Consider the following 21,978-nt stretch of genomic DNA (forward strand, 5'->3'; position numbering starts at 1 on the left):
TTCTATCTGACGAACACAGCTGTTTGTGAAGCTTAAAAAGCTAATATTTCTAAAGCACTTTGAGATTAGCAGATGATAGTTCCTATAGAAATGTCTCACAATGTTGATGGGATCCTGACTTCATTGAAGTCAATGGGAGTTTTGCCACTGACTTCAGCAGGATCCAGGATTTCACCCTGTGATCTTTGATAAGACACTTTATCATTCCACCTTGTTTTACCCATCTCTAAAATGGGTGCAGTAATGCAGGCCTGGCTTGGAGAGGTGATACGAGGCTTAGTTAACTAAGGCCTATATTTTCAGAAGTGACCAGTGATTATGGATGCCCAAGGGGCCAAAACACTTAAAATTAATGACTACTTTGGAAAATGTTGGCTTTACTGGCCCTATCCTACAATGAGCTTTGCATGGGTGGACCCTTGGAACATCACAGCATCTGTTATTTTTAGAGTTATCTTGCAAGGAGACCCTTTTATAGAGCTCCTTAAACAAGACAGCTCACTTACCCAGGAATAACATTTAGAAGCTAAATAGCTCGAATCCAAAGATTCTGGAGTTTGTATCCATTGTTTTCAACTGTATTTTGAGAGAGAATGATACAGCACAGATTAAAGCCAAATCTACCACCATTGTTCACTAATCCAGTCCTATACTGCAGTGTATTTCTGAAAATTATTGCCACCGGAAATACAAAATATTGAAAGAGAGGTTATGGAAAATTTCTTACATGGTAAGAAAACAACTCCTACCTTTTAATAAGCTTCTGTCATATCCTTCACTTTGGGTCTTTGTCACACATTTGAAAAAGCAGATATCAAATATCTAGATGGGTGAGAACCACAATATATTTTGTACCCTGTAACTTGGTTTCTGCTTTTACGTTACTTAGTTTGCTCACAGTGGCTGCTTATATTGCTGCCTTTGGAAAGTTATTCCTCACATTAATTACTATCTGTGTAAAGAATATTTTTCCTGTAGTCCCCCAGTATCTGGTCCTAAGGTCGTAAAACGTATGACAGCTTCTGTACCTATGGCTGGAGAGCATAACTGTTCTTCAAGATGAGTCCTTTACTTGACTGTAAGTTATATATACACTCTTAATTTACTGCTTAAACACTGCATATTCTGCTACCTATATTCAGTTCTCAAAATTTGCCTGCAGATAGGGAATTATTTTTGACACGTGCTCAGAAAATTGGAGATGTTAGAGATGGTATTTTTCCCCTCTATCAAAGCATATCTAAAGCTGTAAATATTCTTGGAAACTTAATGCTATTAATTATATTCCAGAGCCCCTGTTTTACATATTTAAGTAATTTAAATATTATATTTCATCTTGCTAGAATGAGACCTTTAGAAACAGTAATTGGACTGCTAGAAATCTATAATTTGCAGTTCTCAGGATCTTAAGAAGGGGAAGAATTATTTTGAGGTTAAAGCAGAGGACTAGCAGGCAGTATCGCTGGCCTCTTTTCCCAGATATGCCAATAACTTTGCAACTTCGTTCCTCAGTTTCCCCATGTGTAGGTTGGGGATAACAGTGATATTTTATTGCTAGACATCATGGAAGTATTGAAAATTAATTCATTAATGTTTCAAGTTCCTAAAATGAAAGGCACTAAACAAGATCTATTATCCACAATAAATCAGTGTCTATAGCTCTACTTTATTTTTTTAAAGGCTGGGAAGACACAGTTTAATCAACCCTGCTGTTACTGTGTGTTGAGGAAATAGACCTACAAATGTATATGCATGCCCTACTGTACCAGCACAAACATACATTTGTGCCTGCCAGTCATTCACAGACATAAATCTGCATTTTTGCAAGTACACAGGTGAACATATAATCAGTGTGTAGATTCTCTATGTGAATTCCACAATATGACTTTAAGGCTGAATTCTCATTCATGATCCATATCATGGATCCCTTATCTACACTATGATTCTGTCTCATGCAAAAGACATTGATATTAGTAAAAGTTCTGAGCACTCAGTACGTTCTTCAGGGTACAGTCCCTAGTGGGGCTCTGATCCATGAGTACTATTGCAATACAAATAATAAACAACAATAATACAAGCGCAGAGTGTGCATGAGAGATTTATAGGGCATACCTAAGAGCAGTGTTTTGCCCTTTAGTTTGTATGGCATCTTATGCAAAACACTTTATTCCATGTTTTATTTAGTTTATCGTGTTTGGGTTTTAATGTTTCACACCAGTAGAGGAATGAGCATGTAGCATGTAAAGACAATCCAGCAAAATTACACCAGTTTGTAACAGAAGTGCCAAAGCTGGAAGGCCCCTCAGCTCTATCAAACACACTAAGAGTAACTTGTGCCCCACAGAGCCCCTGAGTGTGTAATTAAAATTTAGGAGAGAAAATACCACAAGTACAAACTTTACAAAAGTTTTAGAAAAAAATATTTCCAGGTTTTTTTTTTAAAAAGTGAATGTAAGAAACTGCCAGGCTGATAGCTCTGAAAAACAGAAGTCTTCTCTGTAGCCGCAGGACAAATAAAGCATGGGCAGTGCTAATGCAAGCCAAGCTTCCCCGACACAACTCCGCCAAAGTGCCTCAAGCCTGACATAGTCAGACCACCTCTAAGGGTGAGAGGGCACTTTAAGTTCCGTGCCAATTCTGTTGAGACAGTGAATACCCTAAAATTGTCATTAATCTAACACACTATGGATTTTATTTATTTATTTAAAATTCCGGCCTTTCACACTGTGATGCATTTTGCCACATCACATCCAGCCACAGCCGTGTCTTTTTAGGTTACTCTAGGGTAAATAGAACATAAACCTAATGCAACCAAGTAACATGACCTATTGAAGTAATATATAATACAAACGCAAACCGTTTTTAATCTTGCCTTCATATTTTCACCATAGTTACTTTTAAAAACATAGTTATCTCCCAAAGACCTTCAAACAATGAAATAGGAGAGCTTGTAGAAAAGTGTCATTGGTTTACAGCCAGCAACTTCTCCTTATGCTGTTGCTCTTACTCTATCTATTGTGTGGGCACTGGCAAGTAGCCCTAGTTGCTATTAGCCAGATTATTTTTATCCATGCAGTATGAAAAATCCTGAGCAGTTAATGAATGAACTATGGTACAGTAGTTTACTTTCATCTTCTTAACTCCAAAAAACTAATGCATGTATGCACTCAGCACCAAAGAGACAATGAAGATGAAAAATCCTAGAGGTTCTCCTTTACATTTCCTAGTTAGAAATTATACTAGATATAGACAACAATGAAAATACATACATACATACATACACATGCAAACTTTATCACCACTAATAAGGAACTCTGATTCTTCTGACAAGGAAACCAAAAATATCTATTTACTATGCTTATTTTTTGCTCAAAAGCATTTCAGTTCAAGGCATGAAGAATGGAAAAAGATATTTAGTAAAAAGTCAAATTTAAACACACAAAATAATTAGCACGCGTAGCATTTTATGATATCTTTAGAATAAATAGCATCACTTAAATCACACAGATACCCACTTGCTAGAAAACCAAGCAATAAATAAAATCAATATGAACTTTCAGGAAACGCAAAAGCAGATGTACATTACAAACTAAGAGTGTAATTATTATACATATCAATGAACATTTGTTCCTTTTAAAAAAAATTAACAAAGAGAATCTGGAATCCTGTAGGTCAATTTTTTAAAATGTTTTTATTTAAATTTAGCATATCAAGCTTTTTATGTACAAATTGATTTATAAATATTACCTAATTAATCCTCACAATATACTTTTCAGGGAGGTAAGTCCAATGCCGATTTCAAACTTCTAAAATGAGTCATGAAACTCTCTATATTAATTGTAATTCTGCCATGTTTTACAAATATAAAATGATTACATCGCCTTGCAGAAAATTAATAGCTCTCAAGCAAAGTGACAAAAGGCCATGATGTCCAAAAATGTCACATATGCCAAAAACTAAAGCAAAGAGGAAAATGTTGACAAGTTTCTCAAAAAATAAAAAAACAAACAAAAAACCCATCACAAAAAAACAAACTAAACAAAAAAAACACAACACACCTGGGCAACTCCACTGAAGTACAGATTAAGATGATTCTAACAGTCAGAACTCAATTCAGGTCCTTTTTTTTTAACCCACCAACCTTCAGAAATATATACTTTTTATATTAATTACCACTTTCTATATCACAATTCCATTCAGATCTTACATTATTTTAATATACAAAGGTCCCTGCAAGCAGCTCTCACCAAAATTCTTCAAAATCTTGTCTAAATTTGGTGTCTCTCTCAACAACTAGTATGTGTAGAACTTCACACTGTCAAGAGGACATATGGGCTCAGGAGCAACTTTTAGTGACTCTTGCTTCTCGGGCTGACAGAGGCTGTGATCATTATAGAGGTGACAAACTCAGTCTCTTCAGTGGAGGGTGCAGTGCACACTGTTCTCAGGTACCCCCCTAGTGGCTGGTTGAAAGTAGGTATTGCATAATCTCCAAAGGAAATGTGAGATGTATTAAACTTATACTATGACAGCCTACTCTGTAGAGTACAAGGGGAGAGATAAAACATGTAGGATGATAAATATTAAAAAATGGTAGCCCTGAATGAAAGGGTGGATGAGAAATCCATAATCTCCCACTTCAACCAGTAATTTTGTCAGGTATATCTATGAAATGGTGACAAAGACTCACTGATATAAGCTCATGTCAGGTATGGTGCTCAAGATACCTAGCAACGGTTCATCACCCAAACCAGAAAGTTAAAGTAACAAACATTTTTTTTTAAATATTGTAGAGGGGAAAAGATTTTCATATTACTTAATCTAATGATCCGACTGGAGTTTGTTTTCTTTCTAATTCAATTTTAACTTTTCTATATTTAAGAAATGAACAGGAGTTTATACAGTGTTTCAGTGATACACCAGATAAAACTAGATCTAAAAACATTTTTTTTAAATCCCTGCTTCTAGATATGCTGCTTGTTAAACAAAATCCTTATAATCATCAGAGAAGTACTACTGTTATTGACCAATTGCTGTGAACTCTTCTTTTCACTTGAATACGGTGTCAGGTATTCACAGGCACTGCATAGTTGTAATGTGTACAGGTAAAACATGGCAACATAGTTTCTTTCTTCTTCCACTTATTGATTAATTATGTTTAAATCATAACTGAACAACAAACGATTAAAAAAAATAGCCAAGAGAATGTCAGTCTCATTTTTGCAACTTCGTTCTGAAAGCGGAGACATTTGACATGCATATAGGTAAGTGCCCTACACAACACTGTAAATAGATGCCTTAAAAATATATATAGCAAGAAGAGCATGCAAAGAAATTGAGGTTTTACCTGTGGATGACATTATTTTTCTTAAATATATATTTGTATATGTATCATTATATCTAACAGAAATTTATGTCTATCCTACCAAACAGCATTGTGGCTAAGTAATACAACACGTTATCATTATGTCTTTTAATATGCTTCTCATGCGATATAGCTATGGATGCTAGTTAAAGGCTCCCTAAGAAATAGTAAATACTTCATATGCTTATTGTGTTTAAGGTCTCTGGACAACAAGAGGAAGAAAAACAGTTCTTATCACATATAAAGATACCAATAAAACACACTATGCACATAAGCATCGCAATATGCTTGGTGGCGGTGGAGTGAGTGTGTGTGTGCGCACGCGCATTAAGTAACTCTTTGAATACAGATGAGGAGACAGCCACCCAGAATCCGGTAATGCCAAAGTCTTGAACCAAAAAACACAACAGTATGAACTATTCAATTTGATGTGTTGCTTGTCAGACCCCTCACATGTAAATCTGCTTTCTAAGCGTAGCTGGTTATTCAAACAACTTGTAAATTATTGAGATGTTAATTAAAAGTCTATAATCAGTTACAGTCAACTTCTTCCCCATAAAGAATAAGCACAACAAATGAAATCAGTAAAGAACTTTAATGAACATTCTGGAAATGCATTATTCCTTTAGTCCTATCACAGAAATATAAAAACAACCTAATTTTATTTGGACAAAAATTGTTATCTGAAACTTTCCACTTGAGTTCAATTATTCCTCTACTCCCAGACCCTTACACCTAAATAAACAAACAGGAAAATCATTTTTTGAAAATAAATCAGGGGAACATAAGTGACATCCAGTTCAATATTGGTAAAATCTCAAACTTTTTTTTTAAATCAAAGCATAACATTCTTTTTATTTCTACAGGTAGATTTTACGAGAATGAGACATTCTCGGTTTGTTTTTTTACAAAAACTCTCAGCACAAATAGTTTAAGGTGAAGACTTTCAGTGTAAGGTTGGTTCATAAAAGCACTTATGAAATATACAAAGTTTCCATTTAGGAAAATGATTTCTCCATTTAACAGTGTTGGTATGACACCAAAATAAATTCAGTGGGAGTCTGAAATGTCTCTTGCAGCATAGCAACTAAGTGTTTTCTCCCCTCAGCAGAGACTTACATTTACACCCTTGAGCCCTTCCCTTTCTACAAACTGTCTATCTACTCATGTAATTTCTAGAGCAAGCACCCTTTTTCTCTCTCTACCTTTTGTCTTCCTTTCTTCCTGAGGAAATATTAACTTACCCTTCCGTCTTCAACAAACACCACACACTTCTTTACCTTGAATCTACAAAAAGACGTCACTCTGTCCTGATGCCTAGTTTAGCAACTCTCAAGACTACAGAAAAATGGAAATATGCAGTATTTAACATTGATTTAAGAATATCATACACAAGGGACATTGTTAAGAGGTTACTTTATTTTTCATTTACTAGATTTTATTAGGACATTAAAACTTTATGCTGGGCATTTTTGAGCTCTTAATCATTCTGCAAATTTCAGTACTGTTTGTGATGGTTCTAGCTACACTTGCTTTATTTCTCAGGGATCTCAAACCTTCTATTGTGGGTTTACCTTCTGTTTTCAACAATTCTTCTGAATAATTTGATGTGGATTCTAAGTGCCACAGGTGCACCAAAAAGTACATCCCAGCAGTCATTTACTCCCTAATAAGTACACAGATTCCAGTTATAAATTTCTCCATACATTTTTTTCTGCAAGCATTCTCCTCCTCAGTTTGTGCTTTCTGATGATCCTTTCGATTATACAATGGAACCTCCATAAATAAAAATAAAGAGGTGCAAGGAACTTCTCAGTAGAAACCAAAAACCCTAACACTTAAGGAACGATTTATAAATTGTACGTGCTAATTTACAAAACCTAGTGCATGTTACTACTGCTGCTGAATTAATTAATGCTTGTTTATTCGCCTGACACTGTGGACCATTTTCATTCCTAGTGTGTATCAGAAATGTCCATGATAAACAAGAGAAGTCTCCTTTGTTCTAACCCCTCAATTCATTAGAAACTTGGGGTGGCACTTTAAAGTTTCTAAACTGCTTATAGTTACTAGGGTATAATGAACAATTCTCCTTAGGGCAATGGTACAGCGAAAGAAGAATAACTCTTCTGCAGAACATACACACTCTGAGAACTAAACAGCAAACAGCTCTACATGCTGAATCTTTACCTTCTTGTAATCTATTACACAATCAGTTTTATAGGGGCTTGTGCATGTTAGTAACAAAACAGAAGCTGACCATGTGGATGTGACAGGTGGGACCCCAGATTGTGGAGAAAACACACTCAAAGTATTGTACTTGTTGAGAATATAACTGCTCAAGAAGCAGCCTCCTATATGGTACATGGATATGCATGTGAACTCTGTGTGTATGTGCACGCGCGTGTGTGTATGTATGTTCTTATGCCTGCCTTTTGGTAAATATAAATACACTACATGGACAGTATCTGGTGTGTGTGTGTGTGTGTGCGTGTGTGTGTAACTATAGCCAAATACACATATACAATGTAAACAAATGGTAATGATTAACAGAGATATTTGTTTGTATTACTAATTCCAACTGCAGAGGAAAAATGGTAAAAAAAAATCATATGTTGCAAGGTTTCTTTTATATTGCTTATCTTTATTCCTTGAAATTTGCATAGCCAAAAGAATAACAGTTTATTGATTATTTAAATAGAATTTCTAAAAAAGCAAATCTCTGAGCTCTAAAAAATGAAATGTATGCCTTGAGAAAGATTAGGGAGAAATTAGTTTTACTACTATGGAAAAAATTAGGTTCAAAATGAAGAAGAAAAAGTCATGTAATGGGAGGTAAAAGGGAAGAAAAAGTCCATCAATAAAAAAATGAAAAGACTATATCTTTTAATAGACTTACACGTATTCTATTCATCACAAAGTTCAAAGAACAATCTATTAGCTTCCTTACAAATTTCTGCCTTGGTGAAGTATATGGAATACTTTTAACAACTCACTGCGTGTGCAACAGAAATCTGTTTATCATTATATTAGCTCAGGGTTCATCACTACAAACAGTGATAGTTTCCCAGGTACTCTAGCTAACTTAATATAGTACATATGAGCAAAAGCAATCTTTACTCTTCTATCACAAGAAGAAGAAACTACAGAAAAATTTCAGGTATTTTAAATAGAGCTGACAAATGAATTGTATTAAATAAAATCTTTTAAGTAGATCAACAATTCTAGTGCCGTTTTCTGGTAAGGAAGTGTTTTAGTCACAGAAAGAGACAGAAAGTGTTAAAATAGTTCTTGCTTTTTTGAATTTCCTACTTAATTCATATTCTTCTATTTTTATTTTTCTTCATTTTAATCCCAGCATTCTTTCCTGTCCTTTCACTGCATGTATGTTCTTCTGCCTACTTAAAATGTTTTCATCTTCCTTTCTTTCTGTGCCTTTTACTATCATATTCACTAGTTTGAGCGATGAACATCTTGACTTAGCATATTTTTAACCAGCTGGTCTAGCACCTAGCCTGCACTGCACAGTCAGATACAACCAAATGTTTATACAGAAGGTAGCTTTCATGAAAAAAAGAAAAAAAAAAAGGCCTAAGTAACATGCATCCTGGCATTCTTTTATTTACTAAATGAAAAGTTTGAATTCTTTGTTAAAGGAAAACAACGGCCTATTTATAATATTTAAAAATTAAGCTGGAGAGGAAGGATATTGGATCTTCAATGGAAGTGTGTACAATGTATGAGAGGAGGCTTCAAAACACAGTTTAGAAGAGGCAGATTTAAGGGAAATAAGTATTAAGCTCTGGAGGTTACAAGCCACTGCCAGGGATAGCAAAAAACTTAATTCCAAATGTACAAGGCTCCTACTTTAGCAAGAGGGGGGAGGGAAATAAATAGGTCACAAATCAAAAGTCTGCTTTTGACACTCAGTGAAAGAGATGCTGGCTAAAACTTAGATTCAAGTTTCCTTTTTTTTTTTAAAGATACTTAAAAGCTAATCAATTGACAGAATGTTGTGATGTTAACTTGACTAAAAATAACAACTTCTGTTAGATCAACAAAAGGTCATGTGCTTTACAGAGCGCCTTCCAAAGTTTTAGTGAAGAATTAGATTGGAATTTAAATCCATGGTTTCACCCATAACCAGACACCTTCTCTATCACCCCAGAAATCACTTCTTGAAGAGAGAGAGAGATGATAAAAATCAGGGCATTTTGCATCAAATATTGCCTCTCATATTTTAGTACAGTGGCTCAGAGAAGGAGTGTGGGAGACAGCAAGAGAGAGAGAGAGAGAGAGAGAGATCATGATAACGTTCATTAAGATCCCCATTAGGGATCTAAACACCACCAGAAAAGCATCACTGGTGAAGCAGTTTTAAAGGACTTTGCACATCCCTTCAATCTGGTTCAGGCAACAACAACCACCACCACCACCAAATGATCAGCAAACTGATATGTAATCTGAATTGCAAAGGTAAAGCTTCTCCACCGAGCATTCTTTTGAGAAGCATCTCACCACTGGCACAGAGACTGCTGCAAAAAGGGAGTTATACTTTCTCTCTCTCTCTCACACACACACACACCACTCACCTTTCAAACTCCTGAGGTAAATCAGGGTCAGTTAGCATGCTGGAAAAGCACAATTTCCCTTTGTCACAGCAGCCACCTATGATCGCCTCCAACTGAACCTGTCAAGTGAGTCCAAACCTTCTAAACCAATTGATTTTCTCTCTCTCTCTCTCGTTCTCTCTCTCTCTCCCACCCCCCCCCTCTCTGAGCTAGGACTCCTTGACCAGTCTCTTAAAGGGGTAGCACGCTTAGCAGTAGACACGGTTTATAAAAACTCCCCCCACAGCGGAGCAGCATGCTGAGGCTGCAAAGCACTAGACAACCTTAGGGTGCCTGTCCTTTCTTTTTAATTCCGTCCTCCAGTCACCACAAAATGGGAGACGTCAACTCATTTAATGTCCATAAAAAGAAAAGAAGAAAACCCAAAACCTGTAAACCAGGAGTGAACCCCTGTGCTGAGGCAGATCAGTGAAGAAAGAAGATAAAACAAGAGCAGCCTGATTAAACTGAAGCTGTTTTCAACTGCCTCGGAGTTGAAATAGAGAAGAAAAGATTAGGCACATAAAAATGTAACCAAAGGCATTTGTACTCAAAGAATTTCCATTCCTCTCCCGTCCCCTCTGCTCCCCCCCCCCCTTTTAAGTCTCTCTCTCCCTCTCCCTCTTTGGGGAAAAAAAACAACAAAAAACAATCAGGCATTGTTCTGAGGGAAGAAAAGCAACTTTGACAGATTGAAATATAGCAGAGGCCCCTTCAAGGAAACCTGTAAACAACTTGTCACTCACTCTGTCGGTCTCACTGTTAGTTCTTGCTTGCCACAAAGTGCTGCGAACCGTCCTGGCAACAAAACCAAAGTTTCCTCAGCTCCAAACTCCATCAAATAGCCCTGGGTGTGTGAAGGGGGAAAGGTATCCACATGCCAAAACAACACACACACACACACAGAGCACAAAAACAACAATAAACTTTCAGTCTGTCCTCTGGGTTTTTTGGTTTTTTTTTTAAACCCTTCTCTCTGAGCAAGTCAAAGGAATCCCTTAGCTGTGGATCTCTTTAATTTCCTCTGCCCAGACAGCCACAGATAACAAGGTGGACAAACTATGGTTTTAGAGAATCTAAGCTGGCTGGCAGAGCGCAGCCTTCCTAGCAGTTCCAATTATCTAGATAAAAATCTGGCAGACGAGGAAGGTAATCAGGTAATGGACCTTTGACATGAAATGACAGAGGCGCGCGCGCACACACACTTACACATACACACATGCAGAGACAGTGACTGGCCAGTGCACTGCAGCATCTGGTCAAATAGTAACGCACACGCACACATTCACACACATAGAAGACAGTGTGAATACTCCACATCATACACACACGGAGACAGAGAGAGAGAGAGAGAGAGAAAGAGAGACCAGCTATCCACTCCTACTGGGAGGGTTCATTCTGCACAAAAGGCTACATTACAGAGCCCGCCCCAATAAGGAAGGGGGGGGGAATGGGGGAAGCCTTCTATTGTCGAGAGGGCAGGTCAGTTGATTAGATTTTCTGTGGAGAATTCCACGAGGAAATTCCCTTCAAAGCCGAAGTGATTAACTGGGGGCTATTCTGGAAATGGAGCAGACAATGGCTCAATAGTCTGCACGGCCAATGTCCAGGCTGGCACTGAACTCACTTTAAAAAATAAATAAATAAAAAAGCCAGAGTCTCTGATCTTTTACACACACAGCATGGTCGCACTCAAACCTCTATTCCTTTCCTTCCAGCTTCCCCTCCCAGTTAGGATTGGCTGGGGTTTTGTTGTTGTTGTTGTTGTTTGTTTTTTTAATTTTGCAGCTGGACAACTTTAAGGGCCTTTAAAAGCCACAAGGTTTTAACCCCTTAGCAGTTTGATTAGGTCCATTCCCTTCCTCACTTCCCCCTACCCCCCCCCCAACAGGCAGACAGACAATAAGTTTACTTCTTTATGTCTTTTTAAAATAATGTGGTCTTTTAAACTTTCTGTGTATATTGTAAAACTGTACACACATGCACACACACACACACAGAGGGTATACACTATGGTGTAGTATCAAGGCTTTATCAGCATGAATCTGGGATGCAGCTTTAGCCAAGAGTAGTAACAAACCCTTGTGAGTTACACCTATCTTCCCAAATGAGCATTATGTCACTTGTGGGAGCAAAACACTGCAGCTAAATTTGCAAAGGCACCTTCAGTATAGTACAGAAAAGAGTTTCAACCAAGACTGTCTCAAATCTGCATCATACACACTGCAGCATTCAGAGCAGTCACATAGAATTTGTCAACTTCTGGCATGAGGTAGATCTAATGGCTCCTCACTATGGGGCAGGGTAAACTGGTTTCCTTGAGTAGCCCCTGGCAGATAATATTTTCCACACAGGTTCATTCACAATAAACTGACAAATCTAGTTAATATGTACAAGATTTTTTGTTTGTTTTTTAGTAGCTAACCCTTCTAGGATAACTATGAAACAGACTTTAATAGAGGGGCAGCAGCAGACGGGGAAAAATAACCCCACACACTTTGCATTTCATCTGAGGATCTCAAGCCATTTTAATTAAGTCTCATATTACTCCATTGTAATAAATAAATATAATTATCCCTCCTTCTGATACCCTTAGTTGTGTTGAACAGTAACATACTCCACAGGGAGACCCACCAAAATCAGCAGGACTCTGAGTAGAGTAAGGTGCTACTCAGTATGAATATAGGGATGAGAATTTGGCTTTAAATGAGGAAGCAGAAGTACAGAGAGGTTAAGTAACTAGGCCAAGCTCACACAACCCCTAGTCACTGCTGCATTAGGATGAGAACTGAGGATCCTGACTCCCAGTCCCCTGCTTTAATCAAGCAATAATAGTGCCTCAGCTGATGGGGAAACAGCTTCATACCAACTGTTTTGTTTTAGAAATTCATGTTTCCCATCTTGCACATCTGCAAATTTCAATAGCGTTTCACCTACAATAGCACTAGAGTCAACTGCTTTGTTAAAATGGTTAAAAGATAGTTCACCCCCTGTGATGCTGGCAGAGCAGGTGCCAGCTCATGGCAAGGCCCCTAGACCTCACTGAACACTGACAAATGCACAGCTGGAAACCAGTCCGACTCACCTATGTGTTAGCATTGTTAAAATAGATGTTAAATTGATAAGAATGTGTTTAGTGTTTAGACTTGAAGAAATACTCCTAGGAAGCTGCATGTATTGATCTCACATATAACATTTGTTCTCCAAGGTATGAAGTCATACTGAGTGTTTGCACTGTAAACTTCTGTAATTGTATAACTCACCAAAAAACAGGAAAGAAGCATTAATTAGCATAAAGTGCTGGTCCTGCACACAAGAAAGCACACTGAAACCAAATGAACCATCAAAGGATAAAGACAATGTTGATTGCCCCCTGCCACATACACATGAAGAGAAGACAGGCGCCAACACTTGTTCCATCAATTTGAACTCTAGCGGAAGGGAATAAAAATGGCTGACCAGAAGGAACTGTATCACCGTGCTGCTTGGAATTTGGAGAGGGCAATAATTCTAAGTGTAAGCAAGGGATCGCCAAGCTGCTTAGCTTAGGTTAGCCTTAAAAGACACAGAAAGCTTGCATATTGCAGTAGCTTTTATTGCCTTTTGAAACCTAAGACTAACTCATTGGTGTCTGTATGTTTACCTGCTTTAATTTTGTAAATAACTCTCATTTCTTTTTCTTAATTAGTAAATCTTTAGTTAATTATAGGTTCAGCTACAAGTGTTGTCTTTGGTGAGAGATGTGTGGTAAAATTGACCTGGGTAAGTGACTGGCCTTTTGGGACTGGGAATAACCTGAATAATGTTGTGATTTTTTATATAAGGGACAAACTTGTCTAGGTGGCAAGATAGACCAGAATACCCCAGGGGACTGTCTGTGACTCCATGTTAAGGCTGTTGTAGTGCCTGAGAAGTTCACACTTGATACTGGGTTAGTGAAATCTAGGTACAGTATAGAACACACAACCAGTTTGGAGTTTGTGCCACGCTTCTTAACAGTCTGTCCTGAGGCTGACATTCACGGTCATGAACCACTCTAGACTGCTTGACAGCCCCTACAAGTACTTGTCAAATGTGAGTGGCTTCTTTTTAATTGGTCCTTTTCGTGCTCCTTGGCCACACTTTGCTGCTTCCTGAGCTCTGCTCTCCCATTTCTCAATGCTGCTCTGCTCCTTCCTTCTCACTGAGCATGGAGCAGTACCTTGGATGGACCAGGAAAAGCGAAAGAGCCAGAAGAGGAGGTAGGCAGCAAGAAGCTGCTCCGTGGGAAAGCCTGAGAGACAACTGACCAGGGCAGAGACTGGGGGGAAGTAGGGAGAAAGAAGAGCTGAAGACCATTTACTTGAATGCCTCTGCCTTGCCTGGTCCTCACTCCCTAGCTCCCTTTTATTCCCAGTTACGATAAGTTTCCCTGATAAGTACAATCTCTTTTCCTAGCCTCATTGAGATCTTGATTCCTGCCTCTTCAGTTTCTCCAGATCCACTGAGAAACCTCTCCTGGTTCACCGAGAGGAAGAGAAGCATGGTCTAGAAAGAAGCAGAAATGTTACCATTGCTATCTTTATGTCCCTCCACCTGTCAAGCCAGATTTGTCTTAATAATGTGCCCAACTGCAATCAAAAGGGGGAAAGAAAAAATTCTGAATAATTAATTTAAGAAATCTCTGAAAAATTAACTGAATACTCTTTTCCACAAATCATACTGTCACAGTTTTAAGCCCTCATATCTCAATAGCTGCCACACCACATAACAAGTGTTGTATATCCCATCAGAAACCAGAGGAGCTGGGGAATTCCCTGCTCTTCTCCAACAATAGAACATTCTCATTCCTAGCTATGCTGTTTCACATTATATTGGACCTTACATCTGTCAGCTGGTACAGACCTGAACATTGCCATCTAATATCTCAAACCAGCATATTTACGGAGGAAAGAAACAAACATTTGTAGGTCAACTGCTTTGTTTGTTTCTTCATTTTGTTTTGTTTTTAAACTGGGTGGCCATTGAAAGGTACCCAGAGGTTTGAAATGTAACAAGTAGTCTCGCCAAAAATGGATCTATAGACAGAGTGTAATAGAGGCAGTCAAAGGTGAATGATAAATTTAAATTTGTATGGTTCTGAAATTTATCACTAGGATATCACCAGACATAGTGGAAGGATAGATGGACAACACAGATTTAGACAGACAGACTAAAATATGGATAATTCTGGAAGATTTCAAGGACAAAATATATAAAACAATGACACAGAACTGAAAAATAATAGTGTTCATTAGGAAGTAATTCACAAGTAGAACTGCAACAAGAGCAGGATTTTCAAAAACAGGCAACAGTGGTCTAACTCTGCTTTCACTGAAGTCAATTGCAATGTTCCTATTGATATCAATGGGAGCAAAGTTAAGCCAACCACATTTGAAACCCTTAGATACTTACATGGCCCACATCAAGACAGGACATGGTCACCTTATAAACTAATGAAATTATCCTCAACACATCCCTGAGAGGCAGAAAAATGTAATTTATAACCATCTTACAGATGGGGAACTATAGCACAAAGTGATTAAGGGTCAGATCCTCAGCTGCTGTAAACTGGCATAGCTATTGTCAAGAGAGCTTCACCAGCTTACACAAATTGAGAATCTGACCTAAGTGACTTTCCAAAAAAAATCACACAGGCGATCACCCAAGACCCAAACCAGTGCCTTAACCACAAAATTATCCTTCCTCTTCCAGGGGCTGTTGCCTCATTCACTATCCCACACACACAAACACATAAGGGTAATAGGAGATAATATGGATAAATGACTGAGGAAAAAAGGAAGATACATAAAATATAAACACTCATATAAGAAAATCATATATTATACAGGTTATAAATACCACAACACTTGTAAACTGGGGGAATGTGAGCTACGTGTGTTCCATATATTTGTACACAAGCGAATTGAAGAAAAGAAAATCCTTGACTTGAACAAAAATGTTCCTAAAATTGTCAAATGATAACACTTCAGATTTGTGTCTTTGGCAGATACTACCATGCAGTAAGAGAAGCAAAGTGCTGGAAAAAAGTGAGCTTTTCAGTTTTTGTTTTTTTCCACTGAAAGTTGTAATAGAAATTTACAAAGTCCAAGGAAATGTAAGATGTTCCATAGAATGATCTACTGGAAAATTCTCAAAGCAAATATAAGAAACTCTACAGATTATAAACAGGTTTTCTTTGCTAGGATTAAACCCTACGGATCTACAGTTTTAAATCTGGACCTTTCACATTTCTATCCAGATTTTTTTTTTTCCGGGGGGAGCAGGGGATGAGAATGGGGTGAGGTTGACACAATTTTCTACTTGGAATATTTTGCAACCAGTGAATGCTTAATTTTTAAGATGGGAATATTAAGCTACAATATAGATCATATATTTAGGAATAGATTTTTCCCTCCGAAGTGCATGCCTGCCATTTCCATAAATGGGAATTAAGTACCTATGTAAAGGTAGAAGTTAACTCTTAGTAATATAATGGATTTATTCTGTTTGAAAATACATAAATGCTGAATCAGGCTTGTGTAGTGTTGGAGAAACCAAGTGCTGAACGGAATACAGCAAAAGGTGTGAATGGGTGGGAGGAGTATTGAAATTATTTTCATGTTTACAGTTTTTCAAATTTAATGCAATTTCTTTAAGAAAAAGAAAACCATCTCAGTTGCATTGGTAACAAATGAAGCCATCATTTGTGAGCCATTTACCCAACATTTCAGCAGGGTCGTCTAACACCCATGAAAAACTGTAGAAGAAAGAAAGGGTACTACACTTATGGAGAAAGAACAAACCAGTGAGTTTTCACTAAATCTGAATCTTCATCCAAAACTGAAATGTAAACTTTATTGAGGGTCTCAAAACATTTTGTTTAACTTTCTAGTAATTATTTTTCATTTAGCCGAGCTCTGCACACTCAGTTTCTGTCCAGGCTCAGAGGGAAAACATCAATTAGAAAGTGTCTAGCTCAACTGGAACCAAGAAATAATGGAAATTGCATAGAATCATAGGACTGGAAGGGACTTTGAGAGGTCATCTAGTCCAGTCCCCTGCACTCAAAGCAGGACTAAGTATTATCTATACCATCTCTGACAAGTGCTTGTCTAACCTGTTCTTAAAAACTTCCCATAATGGAGATTCCACAACCTCCCTAGGCAATTTATTCCAATGCTTAACTACCCTGACAGTTAGGAAGTTTTTCCTAATGTCCAACCTAAACCGACCTTGCTGCAATTTAAGCCCATTGCTTCTTGTCCTATCCTCAGAGGTTAATGAGAACAATTTTTCTCCCTCCTCCCTGTAACAACAACAGTTTATGTACTTGTAAACTATTATCATGTCCCCCCCTCTGTCTTTTCTTCGCCAGACTAAACAAACCCAATTTTTTTAATCTTCCCTCATAGGTCATGTTTTCTAGACTTTAATTATTTTTGTTGCTCTTCTTTGGACTTTCTTCAATTTGTTCACATTTTTTCCTGAAGTGTAGTGCCCAGAACTGAACACAATACTCCAGTTGAGGTCTAATCAGCATGGAGTACAGCGGAAGAATTACTTCTCGTGTCTTGCTTACAACACTCCCGCTAATACATTCCAGAATTATGTTTGCTTTTTTTGTAATAGCATTACACTGTTGACTCATATTTATCTTGTGATCCACTATGACTCCCAGATCCCATTTTGCAGTATTCTCTCCTAGGCAGTCATTTCCACTTTTTGTGTGTGTGCAGTTGATTGTTCCTTTCTAAGTGGAGTACTTTACATTTATCCTTATTGAATTTCATCTTATTTACTTCAGACCATTTCTCCAGTTTGTGCAGATCATTTTGAATTTTAATCCTATCCTTCAAAGCACTTGCAATCTCTCCTAGCTTGGTATCATCCACAAACTGTATAAGTGTACTCTCAATACCATTATTTAAATAGGACCCCACTTGGTATGTCCTTCCAGCTTGACTGAGAACTCCAGAGAGACATTAGCAGTCAAGGTTTTCCAGCCAGTTATGTGCCCACCTTACAGTAGCTCCACGTAGGTTGTATTTCCCTAGTTTGTTTATGAGAAGGTCATGCAAGATATTATCAAAAGCCTTATCAAAATCAAGATATACCACATCTACCATTTCCCCAGATCCACAAGGCTTTTTACACTGTCAAAGACAGCTATTAGGTTGGTTTGATATGATTTGTTCTGAACAAATCCATGCTGTTATTTATCACCTTATCATTTTCTCTGTTTGCAAACTGATTGCTTAATTATTTGCTCTGTTATTTTACCAGGTACTGAAATTTAGCTGACCGGTCTATAATTCCCCAGGTTGTCCTTATTCCTGGGCACTATATTTTTATAGATGGGCACTATATTTGCTCCTTTTCCAGTCCTTTGGAAACTCTTCTGTCTTCCATGACTTTTCAAAGATAATTGCTAATGGCTCAGATATTTCTTGAGTCAACTTCTTGAGTATTCTATGATGTATTTCATCAGGAACTGGCAACTTGAAGACATCTAACTTTTCTAAATAATTTTTAACCTGTTCTTTCCCTGTTTTGGCTCCAAATTGTCTCCAATACATTCCAAGAACTTGTTGGATAATCTGCACCCTGCTGTGTTATTTTCCCAACATATGTCTGGTTACTTGAAGTCCCACATCACCACCAAGTCCTGTGCTTTGCATGATTTTGTTAGTTGTTTAAAAAAAGCCTCATCTACCTCTTCTTCCTGGTTAGGTGGTCTGTAGTAGACCCCTATCATGACATGACCCTTGTTTTTTACCTGGTTTTTCATGATGGAACCTGCTCTCAAGAAACCTCCAGCCCAATCTAAACTTTTCAATACTTATCCAAACCAAACCTCAGATCCTTTTGCGGTTCGTCCATCACTAGTCCATTCTGTCCTCATTGTAAAAGCAAGCAAGGGAGCTTAGCTGTGAATGAGCCAGGTATTATCCTCTAGAGGACATATAGACATGGGAATAAATGTTCCCAGAGGTGCCTCAGAAAAAGAGGGTAAAAGCAAATAAAACAGAAAAAGAGGGTAGAGAGAGTGGAGAAAAATACAAGGACCTTGTCCAAACAAGTGAGTTTCTCTAGCAATTCCATCTGCCTGAGTAATTTGCCCCTTCAAAGTAACTAGCATAAATTAAACTTGCCAAAACCATTTGAAAATATACAACATACCTCAGCCATCAGCTCCTTACAGGGATCTAATCACCTTGAAATTACACTTCTCCCTGCATTTGTTTTTCTAAATTAACTACTGTTAAAAGTAACCCCATATATTATAAGTGCTGGAAATGTGGGGAGGTGATATTTTAGTTTCTTTACCTTGTATAATGAGATCACTGTGTACAATCTGTTTCAGTGGTTCGTCTACATAGTCAGTTAGCGGGGTTGTCTGTGTTATTTTTTCAGACAGAAAAAGTTTGAGAGAAAAACATTTAAAAAATAAGGAAGTTATTCTAAAACCAACAGGTGAACTCCTGGATTTGTGTAGTATCTGAAACTATTTAAAAACTGACTAAATTGCAAGCTGAAGCGAAAACCAGTTGGATTTCAACATTTTGTGTTTGTTTGTTTTCTTCTTTTCTGAGTGAAGTTTGTTCTTGTGAGAGGTACCATATTGGCAGAAGACTAAAAGAGTTGTTATACATTTATCCAGAAGGTTACACTTATCCACAGATTTAAGGGTTAAACTTATCTTTATCTAAAGGTTAAACTTATCCAAGCTTCCCTAAACTATTCCAAAGAGCCTCAATCTTGATGTGAAACGATTGCTTCTTGAGGGACAAAGCTGTTTAGCCACCATCCCCATTCAATACTTGGCCTCTCAGATGAGAATGCCAACAGGGGTGCTACTTAGTGCCAATTCCTATCACTGTTCTATGATATAAGCACCTATCCTTAATGTACTCAACACTGACCATTAACTCATTTCATATAGGCAACCGAACTCCCATCTGAAGAAAATGACTTTTGATTCATCTTGGGTCTGGGCTGTATTTCGATTGGTGACTGGAGAGAGAAGGCTTTGTATCCAGTCACCAAACCCATGCAGTCTCCAACAATGTAAGTTTTACGTATCTATAAAAGTAAAAAAATACTTTTAGGGCCTGATCCAAAGCCCCTCCAGATTAACAGGAGTCTTTCCACTGCCATTAACAAGCTTTGCATCAGGCCTTTTATGAACATTTCTCATTAGAATCCTTCTAGGCTTCATCACCACATTCATGTCACTTCTCTGTTAAACTTCACCATGTCCTGCTGCACCTATTAGCTAAATAGGGGGCTTGGCAGTGCTAAGTGGTAAATCCCACCATGTTCTGATATTTACATTTCCAATCTGATTGTCTTTTCCATTATATTTTCCTATTTCTAATACCTGCAACAAGCCTCCAAGGATCACAAGCTAAGAAGCCATAAGGGTTAACTCAATCTGTTGACCCTCTGAGGTAGATTGAGGTCCCTATTATTTACAGTGCAGGTGTGTTTTGGACAAAACCATAAAACCTAAATTCTGTCTGCTTTGTGCAGCTATTGAAGATTCATAATGGCAAAGTTCATTCTTGCGTCTTTGATCAAAATTCCCAATCCCCAAGACGGGCAACTGGCAGCTGCACAATTTCCACCCAAGTAATGATTGCATTTAAGTGCTGATATGACTGTTTATTATTGTAGTACAGTAGCGCCAGAGACCTCTGCAACTAATCACAACTGGAGCCCTATTGTGTCAGGCACCATACAAACCTTATTGCCCTGCACCTTGTATAGTCATTTACATTACTGAAAAATCAGTAAAAAGAGGATGCAAAACACATCCAAATTAGAATAGTAGCATTTACTCTCATTTTGCACTGGTATAAATAACTACAAAAGGTTCAAGGCAATGGAGAATTGCACCTAGAGTAGTAAAAGATTGCTTAGGCCCGAAGAGTGTATAATCTAGATGGACAAGACTGACAAAGAAGAAAGTAAGCATTACTATCCCTATTTTACACTTGGAAACTAAGACACAGAACAATCAAGTGACTTGCCCAAGGTCATACAGAAACTCTATGGCACAGGTGGGAATTGAAAGCAGAACTCCCAAGTGCAGTGCCTTCACTGCAAGACCATCTTTCCTATGTGTTATATTTTGTAAAAATGATCCACTGGTTTTCATCGTATCGACTGTGTGTAAATATAAGAACTTACCAACTTGCCAGTCACTGAATAAATTATTGTTTCAACAAAATAAAGATTTTGAAGATTATGCTTCTGTAATTTGTCTAGATTAGCATCCTAGTTCATCTATTGGTACCCTTAGTAATATAGACGTGTGTAAAGGAACAAACTGTTTAGTGAATGTATTTCCCCCTACCCCCTCCCCACACACACCACAAACAATTAAATGTCCACTAAACTACATCCACTGCTTTGTGTTCTTCATAAAAGCATTGTGTAGACAATTTTTATATAGTTCACTGGGAAGAACAAAATGTCAATTAAGCAATAATTCTAAAGTAAATTAAGGACATATTAAATGGGGTCACTAAACAGTTTGCTATTTTATACCTTGCTGCAGTAAAAACAGCAATCAGTGGGTAGGTAAAATAACGTTTCAGTTACAAAAGCATGGTCCTATGGGTAAAGAAATAATTTTTGAATGGTGCTCTGGTGAAGTCCTGTAGATAATTTTACTGGAGTGTGTAAAGTGATTAGGGGCCAGATCCCGATTCTGTTGAAGTGAACAGCAACAATACTTCCATTGGTAATGATGGGATTGAGATTTGGTACTGTGTGGTCTCAGCCATGGCTAAATAGGGGAGGGAAGAAGGGATATATTTGTTGGAAATCTAAGGCTTGTTTTGAGGACCTTTAGCAATTCTTTTTACAGACCCAAACCAGAAAATTTAGCATCTAAAATAAATGCAGGACGGGTCACTTGTGTTTATTGCTTGTTCCATGCAAGTTCATCGCTTGATCCTAGCCTCTCATTTCAGG

General features: G+C 37.7%; 1 protein-coding gene across 8 annotated transcripts in view; it reads right to left on the minus strand.

Annotated features, from left to right (window-relative positions):
* SOX5 (SRY-box transcription factor 5) overlaps positions 1-21,978 on the minus strand; it is an 880,866-nt gene that overhangs the window by 374,419 nt on the left and 484,469 nt on the right. For 5 of the 8 annotated variants that reach the window (XM_030541529.1, XM_030541522.1, XM_030541480.1 and 2 more), the window contains exon 1: positions 10,722-11,280. The exons of 2 other annotated variants lie outside the window; for them this stretch is intronic. In XM_030541529.1, the coding sequence (XP_030397389.1) occupies positions 10,722-10,813 (92 nt within the window). In that variant the 5' untranslated portion in view covers positions 10,814-11,280. Of the gene's footprint in view, positions 1-9,957; positions 10,060-10,721; positions 11,281-21,978 lie in introns of those variants that run through there. One more of the 8 variants, XM_030541489.1, reaches the window with a different exon arrangement.

The sequence above is a fragment of the Gopherus evgoodei genome, chromosome 1 (assembly GCF_007399415.2).
Source record: "Gopherus evgoodei ecotype Sinaloan lineage chromosome 1, rGopEvg1_v1.p, whole genome shotgun sequence".
Taxonomy (NCBI): domain Eukaryota; kingdom Metazoa; phylum Chordata; order Testudines; family Testudinidae; genus Gopherus; species Gopherus evgoodei.